Genomic DNA, 15,918 nt, shown 5'->3' with positions numbered 1-15,918 from the left:
ACTCACTGCCCATCATTACAAAAATGTAGTGTGTTTTATTAAAGCCTGGTGGATTATAAAACTGATGCATTTCACTGCAACACTTTGAAAGGAATCATTAGGAAGATAAAAATGACGTCACTCTTGATCAACTGATAGTGGGAAACGAGAGCTGCTGTACATTTTAAGGTTGGATTGACCAATATTATATTATTTCACAGAGTGAAATCTTTGTGATATGTGATAAATTATGTGTGAACAAATAAACATTTAAATGTGGGATGTGGAACTGAAACAATTCATTTCAGACTATTCTGACAATGAAATTAGCCTCTGAGGGCAACGATATATTTTGGGACTTTCAGTGTACACAGCAGATATCTGGGCCTTGACTCTATACTCCACTCACCGTGCACTGACTACTTTCTTTTATCACACAAGTTGTGCCTCACCCACAAATTCTGCACAATCACATGTCAGTAGAGGTTACTATTTTGATAACTGCTTCATCATTTCTTCAGAAATTTCCCAACAATAAATTACAAACAGTACCTTGTCATAACTGCTTCAATGTAAGGATATGGTCATTTTTCAGTTTATAGGTTTTTGACTGGGTTGCACAACAAAAGCGTTTTAAATACGCTACAGTGGCTCTAGGTAATTGTGATAGGCTTGTAAAATGTTGTATCCATAACTATTGACTGAGAACACATCGCAATCATTGGATAAACTTACAAAGAAACAAGGATGCATAACAATATAAAACTATAAATCACCTCTGTTACATTCAAAACAAGAGGAAGTCAATGTTAAATTGCACAACAAACAATTAATATACAAACTATTATATTTTTCAAAGACATTATCCAGTTTCTGTTAGTTTAAACAATCAATACAAAGAAACTTGTGTGGGAAGCCTTTTACCACACAGTCAATAAATCTCTATCCCAGTAGCAATTTAAGTAATGTGGGCGTCAATTCAGCTGCCACTAATACCATTGCCATGATTTCTCAATTCTGAATAGCGAGCGTGTTTTCACACCAGAGTGTGTTCGCTCACGATGGGCCTTTTGATGAGTTGACCAGCTTATTACAGTCCTACGCGCTGTGGCGTAAGGCTCAACAATCCCAGTACTTGTGTTCATGTCTCTACAAAGGTTAATGGGTGAAAGGTAGTGTCCAGCTTGAGAAATTGTGGCCACATGGATTTTAAGCTTTGGTTTGTGTGCGTGTCTCCAAAAGCCCCCTGTGACTAGGAACAAATGAAGACCCCTAATCCAATTGTACAACAGACTTCATAAGCTGCAGACCACAAAGCCAAAGGAAATAAAGAAGGATACCACAGAGGAAGAAGTAGAGAGGGAGAATAAAAAGCGTCAATGTCCACAAAATGAAAAGAAAATGTCCAGGACGATTTTTACATAAGCCAAGGTGTCCATTCAACAGAACAAATCCCCATAGATATTCAATTTGTCATAAAAAACAGTTTAAAACCAGCAAATTTGAGGTGTTTATGCCTGGTAATAAATGTCGAAGGAGTGACGCATGAGGCCAAATAGAAAAGGGAGACAAGTATATTCATGCACCTGTTGACAGGCACATTTGCTGACAAGAATACAAGAAAACCAATTACATCCAGCAGCGTGTGTGTGTTCACATTCATAAACCAAGTGAGAGTTCATACATTTAACAGGATTAAGCTGCATGTTGGCCACAGAGAGTGTGTGTGCATGTAAATGTGAGCAGCAGCTTCCATATGAGACGCTCACCTGGCGTCGGCCTCGCTGTAGTACTCCCTGGCTACAATGTCTTCAAAAAGCTCTCCTCCTGTCACCCTGGGAGGGGGAGGGAAGGAAGGAAAGGGTGAAGAAAATGAGGAAGATGGGAAGAGAGAAAGAGAGAGAAAGAAAGACAGATGGGGAGGCAAGAGAGAGAGAAGTTGTTAGCATACACAAACAAAAATGCTGTCCCATGCATGGACAAAATGTCACTGGGTGTGTGTGTGCGTGCGTGTGTGTATACTCACAGGTCAAACACTAGGTAATGAAAGCCTTCCTCTGAAATGCTGTCATGGAGTCTCACTGCAACAGAAAGGGTGGGCAGTGAGACAGAAAGAAAGACTCTGGCAAAATAACGAATTGCTATTTTGTTTGACTGTTAAACCTCCTCATGAACCTTAAGAGAAAATGCAAAGTCTAAATTTTTTGAAGAGATGAATGGACCAGGGCACAGCTTAAGAAATGACTGTTAACTACGGATGTGATGTATTGATTTTCTCCCCCCTCACCGCTGTGATTTAATGTTGCATCCAGTGGTTAGGGGAATAACCACCAATTAATTAAAACACCACACTCTGATTACTGACATTGAGTGATGGAAGCATTTTGTTTGAGGCAAAATGAAGAGTAAAAAAACAATAAAACATCCGTCATATGTCAAACTTCTATACAATAGGGATGTATGTCTGACAGCCAAAACTTAGTGATTGTAGCAGGTCATTTCGCAAAGGAGTGGGATTTCAAACACATGTGACGTGTTGGAGGTTTGATGCTCTTCAAACTGTGGTACCTGCCTTTTACATGCTCATATTCACCATGATCAACTAAGTATGACTGTTTCTTCTTTTACCAGTCCTCCCTGCAATACTGCAATTAGGGGCATTGCTATTTAACCTGAGGGATGTGGGAATTGTAGTACTTCTCCTTGACATTGCAAATAAAACACATTTTTCTTAAGGCACCATTGATATAATTCTGATTGGTGGTTTCTACATGAACATATAACATTTTTTCACTATCTTGCAGCTTATGGGAACAAAATTATGGTTGATAATCAAAATCTCTATTCAGAAAAAAAGGTGGATTTTTACTTCCACAGTTCTATTCCTGCATAACAAAGCTCTGATTGACTACCTGGAAGCTAGTCGTGAAAGAGGCCAACAAAAACCTGTATGAAAAACTGTAGATGAGGGCGGTGGAGATCTGGAACTAGATTATTAAACAAAGAAGAAAAAAACACAAAGAGTTTGTGACCAGAATTGTCTCCTAATTACAGATGGAAACAAGTAAGTTCTTAGTCAAGGACTGAAAAAATTAAATGGTGATTACAGGGATGAGCTCTCCATTTCTATGATATTGAGGTTAGACGGTTTCTATCCCAGCCCTTCTGTCAATGTAACTCAACAGCAGCAGAATGACAAAGCAGAATTCAGACGGCAGGATCCAGGAGTTAGAGGATGGGGCTGAGATGCAGCTTAGGTTTAGTGTCAGGGGAGCCACAGTTATCGTTATGTAAAATGAATATCAGTTGTATAATAAGATGAAGTAGGATGGCCCTGCAGCAAGAAACAAGAGCGACTGCTCTTTCCTCCTCCTCCCATCTTTTCACTCTCCCTCCATCTGTCTCCCACTCCTCCTGCGTTCTTCTCTCCATCTGTCTCTTTTTTGTGCCCTCTTTTGTCCAAACTTTGAATGCATATGATGCCAAAATATGTTTTTAAAAAAAGAGGGTAAAGGACAAGAAACTGAGAAAAATCTATAGAGAGGGGGAAGAAAACAGGGAAACTAGGCAAGAGACGAATGAGTGCCTGGGGGACAGACAGAAAACTAGGACAGGAGGAAAAAAAAATTAAATGCAGTGAGAAAGGTGTAATTGATTTGGTCAGTTTCCCCCTTTTTACCCTTTGACCCCTATCTCCTCAGGACACCTCCATTAGAGCTGGAAAATTTAAATTTTTAATCATCATCATTATAATATCAATTACGATACTTGTAGGCCGAGTAATCAGAAAGAGTCATTTAACCAAGAAGCGAAGAAAGCTGAAGACATTCCTCATAAACATCTGAGCAATGTCTGATCTCAGCACAGTCAGCAAGTATCAAGCTAAACCACTGCCACTGACTTATTTTGTGTTTCAAGGCAATATAGGTGATGTCATCTCTTTGTCATGGTAACTCAACCAAAGCTTGTAGTCCTGAGCTGTTATACCAAGATGATGCCAGACATCCCATTTGCATCACAGCAGACTGAGCTTTTCTCTCGCGCGTGGCATCTCGTTCTTTATGGAGCTGGTTCACTTTTGACAGTCAAAGATTACCATGGTAACTTCTCCTGCACAGCTAACAGGTTAACTTCAGAGGATCAGACCAAATCTGTCAACAGCCTTAGTACTGAATAATGGAATTGACCCATGCAGGTTCCAGCTGCTCTACAGGTACAGTATTCTTTAGGCATGAGCAACACAATAAATACAAAATCACACATTTAGCCATTTTGAACAAAGACTCACCGATGTTGGGGTGCTTCAGGAGACGGCAGATACGAGCCTCTCTCTCAAGCTTCTGATGGTCTGAGGAGAGAGAAGTCACTGTTTAGACTGGTTGTAATCAGAGCGAGAAAGCATTCGTACACCATTACAAGAAGTCAGATTAGCTGGGACTGCTGATATAGGCGGTCAGACAAAATGACAGAAAAAAAAGTTTATCACTTAAAATATCTCTGCAATAATGCCACTTTATTTATCGACTTAATTTGATTGTTGACAGTAGGTTTAGACAGGAAAGTTCGGGGAAGGAGAAAGGACGGAAAAAGAGGAGAACATGGTACAGATCATAACCACTAGACGAAAAAGAAATTTTACAATTAAGTCTGACAAAATGTCTTTCAGTGAGTGATCACACTCTACCTGTGAACTATCATCCAAATTTTACACAGCTATAGGTATAACTTATGTTTGATTTCTAAAGATGTTCCGAAACCATTTACCCTTCTTGATACCGATTCTGAAACCTGAACTTTGCACACGGGCCTACAGAGTACTGATCTGATACCAGTGCATTGAAAATAACTACTTGTGTAACACATTTAAAGAGCTGTATGGATGTGATGATTGGCATCATTGAAACTAAAGTCAAACATATGCCACACACTGTTTTGAGTGAAATTTTGCCCACATGCTGACTTTTTGCTAGCTCTAGCTAAACTCACACTGGTCAAAATCACCTTTGTATTCAAATACTTGTTGTGCAAGTATCTCAATGCAAATATTTTACACCATGGCGCTAACCTTTCAGTAGTAGTTGTTCAAGCTGAGCAGCTGCATTTGCTTCTGAACTGTAACAGTCCCAAGCAGAGCTCTATTAATCTCAAGTGTGGTTTTAGTTAAGGTTATTAAACAGTCAGGTCACATTAATGAGGATGTGTAGTCATGGGTGCATACGTTTGCAATGTGTAAAGATGTGAGAAGACCAGATCGGTTATTGAGCACTGCAGTGTTTGCACTCCTGGCTGGAAGGCGATGCTAGCAAGAACACACGCCGCGTGTCTAAGCCAACATCCTTGTTTGAAGATTTGACTAAATCCTGTAGCTGTGCACATGCAAGTGTTTGTGTGAGATGTAGCACGTAAACCACATGACCGTGTGACACTCCTCCCTCCCACAGTAGCCACAACTATGCTACAACCATGCTGATGAGGTCAGATGTTGCTTGGGGTAACTAGTGAAGATCCAGAATGTCTAGATCTGTGTAGATGTGTGTGTGTTCACTGTTGTAAAGCTAATTAGCTCAATAGCTCATTGGTGAGTCCAGCACACAAACTGTGACACACACACGCAAACAATGAGGCAGCCTCGCTAAGATTTGCATTTATTTCCCCAGTGCAGCAACAGCCTCAGATAAATTCCACATGCTGTTGCTGAGCAATCAAATACCATCTCACCCAACTGTTACTCCTACAGATGCAATAAAGTATGTACAGATATAATATAAGAGCACAGTTATTAAAAGCAGTGTCGCTTCCTGCAACAGTCTCAGTTTGTTGTCTACACTTTCTTTGCATAATTATCCCCAACTTGTTTCCAACTTGGATGCGTTTTGAAGCTGACGTCAGCTGTTTTGAAGATGTGTCGTCTGCACTCTAGCATGGTGCTACACTCTCCACATCTACCTTCCTCCGCCCTCCCTGTCGTCTCACTGCAGATATAGATTTACCTCATCTGAGAGAGAGAGAGCGAATGACAGAGAGACCTGAACCTCCTAATTACACCAGTGACACAGAACGGACAGACAGAGCGAAGGAGGGAGGATTACATGCAACGTCCATTTGCTGGAAGAGGATAAGAGCTCCCCTGTGTGTGTATGTGTGTTTGTGAATAGCTGACTACCCTGGTGCAGTGTCACTGCAGCACTCACTAATTCATTCAATCTCCTTATTTGTTGGTGCGAGAGTGTGTGGTAGAAGAACACAGGAAAGAGAGGGCTGGAGGGTAATTACTGGCACTTCCTGCTGCTCTCTAATTGGCCATCTGCCTTGCCGTGGGGCGGGCCAACAGCCATCTTACATCAGCTGAAGAGGATGGAGTGGACCCAACACACGTGCCCATCTCTCTGCCATACATAGAAAGTCGTCAATCTCACAGAGGATCCCGTTCAATCTGTTTAAGGCAACTTTACATCCAAACTGTGGTTTACTGACAGAATCAGTATGCTGACGGAGTCAAACACCACTTTAATTCTGACAGAATTAATAGGTATTGATACCGTGCCAGTATTTTGGGGGGGTTGTACATTTGTAGGGGACATTTAAAGAGTATATCCTAAAATCACATTTTATTCCCTAATGAACAGCCTTAAATATACACTTACTGGGGTGCTATACCTTGTTTTACCTCTGTAATAGCTATTGAGCTATTGTTAAACCACTCATATACACTTTCCCTAAGACACCCATTGAACAAATCTGTTTTTATTGTATTGCATTTGCCAGCAGGTTGCTGGTAGTATTGTTTGGTACAAATACCAAATGAAACCTATTCAAAATGAGGAACAAAATGCTTCTAAAATGCCTTGATAGAACAAAATAAGCTCAAATTCATCAACTATCTAACCAATCATTAAGTAAGGACGGCAAATAGCTACAAACAAATTTCGCCGCTTTGCACTGTGTGGCTACAAAATATTAACTTGCCATGTTAATAAGGTATTTGTAAATATCTCATATTAGATAGTGACCTTTTTACCAAATTTAAGCTGAAATGTTTCACAGAATGGTTGCTTGAAACTGAGATACAGTAAAAAAAAATAGGGTTAGACGGGTTTTGAACAATTTCGATTTAAGACCATGATAAATGAAAGTGTACTGCGATAAATTCTGAACGGCGTAAAGGCTCTGCTTTTCTAATATTTTGGCAGTTATCTGGGCCTTCTAAAAACTATTACAGAGTCTGCTCTTCTGTATCCAGCTGTTATTACAGACATGCTGAGCTATCAACATCCCCTCGACTGGCTCTTAGTGTCATCTTTTGTAAAGTCATGACCTTTAGGCCATGAACATCAAGGGCTAGTGAAAAATTTAGTTAATTAAAGACTGATAAATATGTTGACAAAAAACAATAACATTAAAAGATTTAGCTCAAAACCATACTTATATAAACATGTGGTCTAAACTTTCAAAAGCTCTGTACCAAGCATGTATACAATTATTATACTGGAATTGAATTTTAATACCTGAAGGAGGTATTCTTGCTTCTGTGACAGAATCCAGAAGGTCTGGTTTAACTGGTTTTACTTTGGCTCTCTCGAGCAAAAAAACCAACTAACTAAAATGGCTAATCTAAATCATACTTCCAGTGCTTCACATTGTAAAAAGCAGGATCGCAACTGGAATAGTACAAATGCAAAAAAAGAAAAACAACCGCCATTACGGTAACCATAGTAACCGCGACACACCACCAATCCAGACAAAGCCCAAGAGTCACTTTTTCTGATCAATGACTGGAAACACAGACAGTAATCTGATAATCAGACTGAAGCGCAATTCTGTTTCACTTCATTACTCAGACTGACATCTTACTCATTGTGAGCTGATATCAGTCAACAATGGGAAGGTGGTATCTGTTGTTAGAAGGAGTTGATTTAATGTTTATCATGGTGATTTAAGAAACATGTTGATATCTCTTAAGGTTGACGTTCGTGAATGACCTTCTGTATCTTTTTTCCATTATTCTTTTTTATGTATATAGAGTATCCTGGTAGCTAGCTACGTTGGAAAGGGACACACCCCCCCCCCATCCTAATCTGGATGACAACGCTCTGAAAATCAGATGCTTTTGAATTCTGGGGGAAAATCCAACACCAAATCTCAAATCACTGCACAAATCAGAGACACTGCATTGATTCAGAGGTCTGAACCCTGGCATCACTCAGGGGAGATGACGGCCGAGTCTTCGTGATTTGGCAACAGTCATTATGAAGCTGAGTTTGGCTGCGGAGGTGAGCTTAGACTTTACAGGCAGGATTTGGGGAAACTGCTGAACAATAAATAATATTAGTCGAGTGGCACAACTTAAATTATTTTCACTGGGACAATCATACCGCCCCAGGACACTGAATGTAGGACACTACAACAATGTTGAGGAGGAAAAGTATAAGGGTGGCACATCAAAGTGGATAGTCTGTCTCAATCTGACACACACAGTTGCAGCAGACAATGCAGCAGCCATCTACTTTCCACAGTCACTTCAATCTACAACAAAATAAAACAGAGCAGCCTTCTACGCAGTGAGTCGTAACACACCAACAAAGCACTTTGTGTACTGTCGTATGAAACTAACAGCATGTATAGTTTTATAGAATATGAACTAAAATATATATAGAGACAAAAAACATCATAATCAAGACCCTTGATTCTCTGGGTGAGAGTCAGGCGCATGGTTTTTGTGAGCGTGGGAGTGTATAGTGTACATGGCTGCCCACTCGCATCCACCTCCAACTGCTTGTAGGCTGGACTATCCCAGCGCCAACTGCCTACATCCATCGCTGACCTCCCTCTCTCCCTTCCTTCTTTCATGTCCTTCCTTCCTTCCTTCCTTCATCACCCTCCCTCCCTGCACCCCCTCCTCCGCCCCTCCTCAGATTACTGCAGTGTTTACCAGAGCTTTGAGAGACTTACCCACCAGGCCACGCGTGAGGTCACACTTGCCCCATCGGGCTAAAAAAAAACCACCCAAATCCTACCGGGCAAGCTGCCTGCTCACGCACCGGATGCCTCCATGTGTGGACAATGTTGCGTTTTGTGTGCATGTAGGTGCATGTTTGCGTCAGACACACAGCCTACAGCAATTCTTCTTTTCGCACAAAATCCCCCTTGTTCCCTCCTCTTGGTCTATAGTGTCTCGCTCACTCTCTCTCTCATTTCACCTTTCTTCTCTGGTGCAGAGTGTCACTGATCTCCTTGCAAGACTATACTGTTAAAAATCTCCTCCTCTTCCTATCCTGGCCCAGCTTTCTTCTCCCCTAGCAAATACACACATATACACGGGCCCACATTGTGCTGCGTACCTCAGTGAAGAGCCAACCCTTTTCTGCTAAGCCCTTACTTTTCCTTGGTGGGACATTAATACCACCACAGTGGATAGAACAATAACGGCATTACAACACCAACACAAATGCCTCACTGACATGCTCTATTAGCTTACTGTTAGTTTTCTCACACACCGGACAAAAACAGGGAGGCGCCTATGGAATCCATGAGGTCTTAGTGGTTGATGAGATACATTTAGGCTAAGTGGATTAGCCTCAATACAAACCAATCCCCCATCACAGAAAGACAAAAGAAAGGCAGTGAGGGAAAGGCACACCAGAGGTGGTGTGCAGGTAAGGGGAACAAATCAATCCAGGTGTGTGTGTGAATGTCAGGAAGGTGTGTAGCTCTTATTTGTCAGATACAAAAAAAGAGGAAAGCAATTAAGCATCAGAGTCTGAAGACAGGGGAGGTTCTGACACACTGAAATGAGCTTCCATCACTGATACGACATGGCAAGCTGCACCGGGCGAGTGCACGTGGGCATGGGATACGCAGAGTTATGTGAATACACCAAGGCAACAATTAACAAGATAACAGTCTAGAGAGATCATTCATGTGCTGCCAATTCTTATTGCTTTATTTCACTCCTCTGTGTGTGTGTCTGTGTGTGTGTGTGTGTGTGTGTGTGTGTTTGTGTGTCCAGGCCATGAGGAGCTTCTCAGGAATTTGGATCAATTAGTTGTCCAGCAGCTGCATAATGATACCACAGAGGAGTGATTGAGAGTTATTCAATACAGTGTTTATAGAGGGTCATTAAAGCACCAAGAAGTTGCTGATTAAAACTCCCAACAGATGCAATGATTGAATAAAATGTTTCCCTGCAATTGGAAGTATGGGATTCTTGTTTATATGTATTCTTTTCAATAAGGCTGAGCGATCGGCAAGATGAACTGCTTTATGGCAATATTGAATTTACAGGATATGAGGTACCTTGATTTAACTCACTGGATTATTCCCAAGGCACTTATGTTATCTATGGAATGCTTCTCAATAAATTTCCAGAAACTTTATTGCATACCAAGAAAGAGCAATGTTGCAATTTGAATATATACCATGCAGAGGTCCTTAGCAATATGCATCATGAACAAAGCAAAAATGCAGATATCTGCATGTGTGTGAGCGTGTGTGGTGTGCTACCGTACCTCTGGCAGACAGCTTCTTAGTGTTGATGATTTTTGCAGCATACTCCTGTCCTGATGACTTCTTTACACACCTACGCACCACTGAAAAAGCTCCCCTAAGAAGAAAGAACATCAAGATCCAAAAATCAATTCCATTTCACATGCTCTCTCTCTCTCTCTCACTCTCTCATAAACACAGACACACTGTGACATTTGAAACTGCATCCATGCGTGTGGCAGTAGTTTGTTTGTGTATGCTAACAATCTTCGACTTTCTCTCTCTCTTACACACACACACTCAAACACACGCACGCACACACATGTACACACACACAGTGTATACAATATGAAAACATGAGCAACAATCACTGAAAATTACTTCTTCTCCCGCAATGGGTTGAATGAATGACCATGCACTTTTGTTAATCTCTGATAGGCACTAAATACAATGCAACCTATTGCTCTGACAGAAATTCAATTTCTACCAACTATCTTCCAGAATGAATGGGCAGCATCACGCACAACAATGGGCAACATTTAATGCATTCATAAGGTAACAATGTTCAGTTATAAATCATCTCAAGCAGAAAGGGAAGTGCTTAACACATAATAAAACAACTCCTACTTTGAGAAGAGTTTCACATTGACCTAAATGCTCCACATTTTCACCTGCTTGCTTTTATGACGACGCTTACATTTTGAGCATCATAGGAAAAGTCATTACCTCTGCCAAGGAGGTTATGTGTTTATCTGCTATTAAGCAGAAAAACACAAAACCTACTGGATGGATTACCATGAAACTTGGTGGAGGGATGCAGTATGGGTCAGGGAAGAACCAACTACATTTTGGTGCTGATCCATGAGTTTGTTTTCAATTTCTTTAACATTGAGAGATTTTTCAACATTTACATTGATTCTCAGAGAATTGCATGTGAATCTTGATCAAAAACTTGCAACGTGCAGTTCTGTGCTTTCAAAAATAAATATCTGGATCAAGTAGATTTTAATGTGTTATCTCAGCTGCAGATGAGTAGCTCAGAAACATAATGTGGCCTTAGCAATGAGGCTTGTTTTAATTTAAGTGGACTGTTGGGCCTTGGCAGAATCAAGAGTGCAATTCTAGCTGTGCAAGATTTTTTGGGTGCCGAAATCAGAGCCTGTACAAGCTGCAGTATCCGGCCCTCTTCGCAGCTTTCCTGAAAAGGGAAGGCTGCTTTTTTCCCAATGCACTACTCCTGATCATACAAGGAGGGCTGCGTCTTAGTGCTGCACTCCACTCCGACCACTCTGCTCTTAGTTTCAATTATTTACCAGTAAATGAGAGGTGACAGGTGACAGAAGTGCAAGTCAGTGCGCTGACGTTAATAACCTATGACGGAGCAAAATGCATTAACAAGCGGGCACAGGATAAACTGGGGTGACTTGTCAGCTTCCAGGAGAGAATCAGGAGCCGAGGAGCCCAGATCCACTATGATCGTGTGGGTGTAAATGCGTATTCAGCATGTGCAATGAGTGCTGTGGATTATTAGGCAGATAGTGAAGATGGCAGCTGGAAATTGAGGCTGGTGCATCTTTATGGAGTCGCCCTGCCACCGCTGCTTTGGGCACAACCCGGGGGCGGGGGCGCTTCACCGGCCAAGAACAACAGATGCTGCCGCTGCTGCTGCTGCTGATTATGATGATGAAACAGAGGAGGCAGTGGCCCGGTTTTCTTGCCGTCATCAAAATACCGAGAAAACACGTCACTGCCTCCTGCACGGTAAATCACCAAATGTGCCTTTGGATTAAAACTGCATGAGCTTTTCGATCAGCAGCCACAGCTACATTTATTGATAACATCATCACGATCGGGGGCCGGCGGCTGTGCGGAGCCTTTCAGTGCGTATTACGGCGCAGACATAACGCAGCCAATAACTTCCTCGTGAAATGATCCAGGGGTGCGTAACGTTACTCAACACGGTTACACAAATCATCTGCAGCTGCTCGGAGGGGACGGGGAAAAAAGGGTGATCGGCCTAGTTAGCTGCCGACCACAGCCTCTGGTCTGAGCCCGCACGGAGCTGTCAGAACCCCGGGGGCCGGTGAAATGTCATCGGGGCTGCGTCTCCGAAGTCTCCGGGGCCCGCTGACGGCTCCACCGGACTCGGCTGGCAAAACACCTACGGGCCGCTGCGTGCATCGACACTGGCGAGGTTTACATTCGTCACCATAAGCGACTGGGAAAAAAAGACGCAACGCTGCTGGGCTAACGTAACAATATCAGCGTGGTAGCTAGGTGGCTAGTCGTTCTCCGTTAATGCGGCGGGGAGCTAGTTAGCCGTTAGCAGCGGTTGATTCAGCCGGACTGCACCAACAACACACGCCGCTTCACGCCCGCTGACAAACATCATTCAAAACGCTGCGACGCGACTAAGCTAGTTTGGCTAGCTAGCGCCGTGCTAAGTGGCTACCGAGGAATACTGTGAGTGAGGCGAGGTTGCGGGGGTGGGTGGGGAGGGGGACACACAAAACGACAAGGCAGACACGATGCACACTGGGCTGGCTGCTTACTTCCCGAGCTCCTCGTACAGCTGGTACTCGTCGGTGAACCTGGTGGAAGTCACGGTAGTCGCCATGGTCGTGGCTGTGAGAGAGGCGGCGGAGCCCGAGCCTTGGGGTACGACGGCGGCTGGCTCTCTCGTAACGGGGTCCGGGGAGAAGGAGGAGGAGGAGAAGAAGAAGAAGAAGAAGAAGAAGAAGAAGAAGGAGGAGGGTAGCCTAGCCTCCGACACTGGAGCACTGATCTGACAGGCAGGCAAGACTGGAGAGGAGAGAGGCGAGCAGGGGACGGAAAGGGAGGGGCTGGGGAGAGGAGGAGGAGGAGTGATGATGGTGCGCGTGTGTGTGCGTGCGCTAGAATGTGTGTGCGTGTACGTGTATGTATGTGTGTGTGTGTGTACGTGTATGTGTGTGCAAAGGGGAGGAATCCTCGCGAGATCAGGCCCCTTCAGAATGAGACCATGAGGCCTGTGGTTCAGTGAAGTCACTGCAAATGTGGGGAGAAGGTGCTGAATTCTTTGCCTTGTTTAGACCGTACAAACCCTCTGGTGGGGGGGTGCATCATCATGATGTCACATATTGTCGTAACGTGCACGATCCTGCAACCCTGCATGTCCCCATCTTAAAATGTGGCTGTGACATCCAGTTCCTGTTTCCCCTTGTATCTGCAAGAACAAAAGAAATGCAGGAAAACATCACAGCGGTATTTTACTGCACTGTTTGGGATACACCCAACCCTGGGTCACACCTCACTGCAGCAGAGAGGCAAACTGTGACACACACACACACACACACACACACACACACACACACAGGCTGCACAAGTCCACGCAAATGCAAATACACACACACGCTCCACAGATCAATATTGATTAATGCAGCTCTTACTCTCAGTAGAGTATAGGCCTTTTCTGAACCACTGATTTTGCCTTTGCATTCAAGAGCATGCATGTGTGTGTGCCTGAGAGAGACAGGGATGATTTAGAGTGGAATAGTGTGACTGCTGTATCAGGTTCCCACCGACCAGCGTGCACCTATGTATTTTTTGGTTTTTTTCCACAGTGTGAGGGCCGTTGGCTTGGTGGCGCTAAAAGATGGTGTCACACGGAACCAGAGTGCCTCACTAAATGTTTAATGTGGCATGAGTGGGAGGCCATCAGAGGACAGGCGGGTGGGGCTGGAGGGAGCCCTAGAGCTTGAGAGTTACAGGCCCCGTGTGAGTGTGTGTGACTCTGTGTGTGTTTGTTGCTGCCTGCTCAGCACTCTGGCTCAGAGGTGGCACAGCGAACAGCACATAGACACTGTCAAAGAGAAGCAAAATGGTGATTTCACTCGAAAATCTTTATGCGTGGTCGTCGGCGTGGGAACACAAAGCCGAAGCGCTGAAAAGTTCAAATATTATGAGGCCGTGCTGTATCTGCGAGTGCAAGCCAGCTGAATCTGTGATGGAGAACAGGAAAAGGAGGCCAGCATGTGTGTGTTTGTGCATGTTGGTGTGTGTGTTCCATGGAAGACAAATGAGCACCGTGCAACGTAGGCTACTAGCCCTCTCCTGCCCTCCTTTTGCTACGTGCTAACCCTGCTGCCTCGCCTCCTCTTCCTCCACCTCCTCAGCCTCCACAGAAGTTATATAATGGTGAACTCCTCAGCCTTTGTTATCTCACACCAACCACACACTGTGCCTTGCCCGCCCGATGAGAGACAGAGAAGCAGAGGAGGGAAGAGGAGTGAGAGCACAGGAGGCCGAGGGAAGAGAAAGTGGGATGGTTTCAGCAGAAAATCGGCAAGGAAAAGAAAGACAGCAATTCTCCCATATTGTAGTATCATTGTTGTATACAGTCAGACTTGTTGGTTAGGCCTTAGGGCCACTACACACCATTCATCTTTCAACTGTGTGCTACATATTAGACTCTGACTCTCCTCTCCAGCTGATTATAACTTTGCAGTGACAAGCGAAAGAAGGCCAGAGACGCATTTGCAATGGAAATTGCACATGAAGATAGCAGCTATTCAGATGTTCCTATGCCACACTGCTGTGAATAACACACTCAGCACTTTTAAAATGGCAAAAAGATGGTGCTACTCTCATGCTACCCAGGCTCAGAGAAAATGCTGATTGGAAAATCAAATGGATAGATATGGGCACAGTTCATTTTTTAGATATGATTAGAAAATTGACTAGTGAATTAATAGGGTGAATAGCAAAATCTATATAGCCTTTGGTCTTTTTGAATGGTGTCAGTCGAAGCTTGCAGGGTAATTAAATCTATCCACTTACTCTTCAAACATCTGTCTGTATGTGGAACACATATCTCACAAACTATTCAACGTATTGGCTTCACACTTGGCATGTCCATTCTTAGGGTTCCTGGGAAATGCCTCCTGCACTAGTTCTATATAACTCTATGCCTTTTTTGGAGGCATGACCTCCATGGCAAACTCTTTGTAGGCAGAATAGACTTGTGCAATCAGCGCTTCACTCGCTGTCGTACATTTCGAAATGACTTTTCATTTGTACTGACTAATGAGGGTGAATACGCCATCTGTTACATCATCACAACCGAGAGGGTGCACAGGGCCCAGAGCTGAGTCATGACTGTCCTGTTCCCTCATCGCTGTTTTGGAGAAATTATCTGAATGGGGAGGGAGAAGGGAGAAGTGAATGAGTAACACTCCTTCTTGCTTTAGCAGATACTGTCGTGATGCAATAAGCACCCCAGAACAATAAGCTACTGACCCCACCACACACACACAGACACAGACACACACACACACACACACACAGACAGACACAGACACACACAGACACACACACACACACACAAAAACTTCTCAGGAAGTCAGTCGTTTTCGGTTTCTTTTTTGGCAGCGGCATCCGCGTGTGTGTGTGTGTGTGTGTCTGTGTGTGTCTGTGTCT

At 43.5% G+C, this 15,918-nt stretch overlaps 1 protein-coding gene across 20 annotated transcripts in view; it reads right to left on the bottom strand.

Moving 5' to 3' along the window:
* LOC109643698 (calcium/calmodulin-dependent protein kinase type II subunit gamma-like) overlaps nt 1-13,290 on the bottom strand; it is a 32,469-nt gene extending 19,179 nt beyond the window's left edge. For all 20 annotated transcript variants that reach the window (XM_069517967.1, XM_069517973.1, XM_069517979.1 and 17 more), the window contains exons 1-5: nt 13,014-13,290; nt 10,485-10,579; nt 4,268-4,327; nt 2,006-2,060; nt 1,749-1,814 (exon numbers count right to left, since the gene is read on the bottom strand). In XM_069517967.1, coding sequence (XP_069374068.1) covers nt 1,749-1,814; nt 2,006-2,060; nt 4,268-4,327; nt 10,485-10,579; nt 13,014-13,078 — 341 coding nt within the window. In that variant the 5' untranslated portion in view covers nt 13,079-13,290. The remainder of the gene's footprint in view (nt 1-1,748; nt 1,815-2,005; nt 2,061-4,267; nt 4,328-10,484; nt 10,580-13,013) is intronic.
* Between the last annotated feature and the right edge of the window lie 2,628 nt (nt 13,291-15,918).

Source organism: Paralichthys olivaceus, chromosome 21 (genome assembly GCF_024713975.1).
Source record: "Paralichthys olivaceus isolate ysfri-2021 chromosome 21, ASM2471397v2, whole genome shotgun sequence".
In the NCBI taxonomy this organism is placed as follows: Eukaryota; Metazoa; Chordata; class Actinopteri; order Pleuronectiformes; family Paralichthyidae; genus Paralichthys; species Paralichthys olivaceus.
Note: the sequence above shows the minus strand (reverse complement) of the source record. Positions and strands in the feature narration are given on the sequence as shown.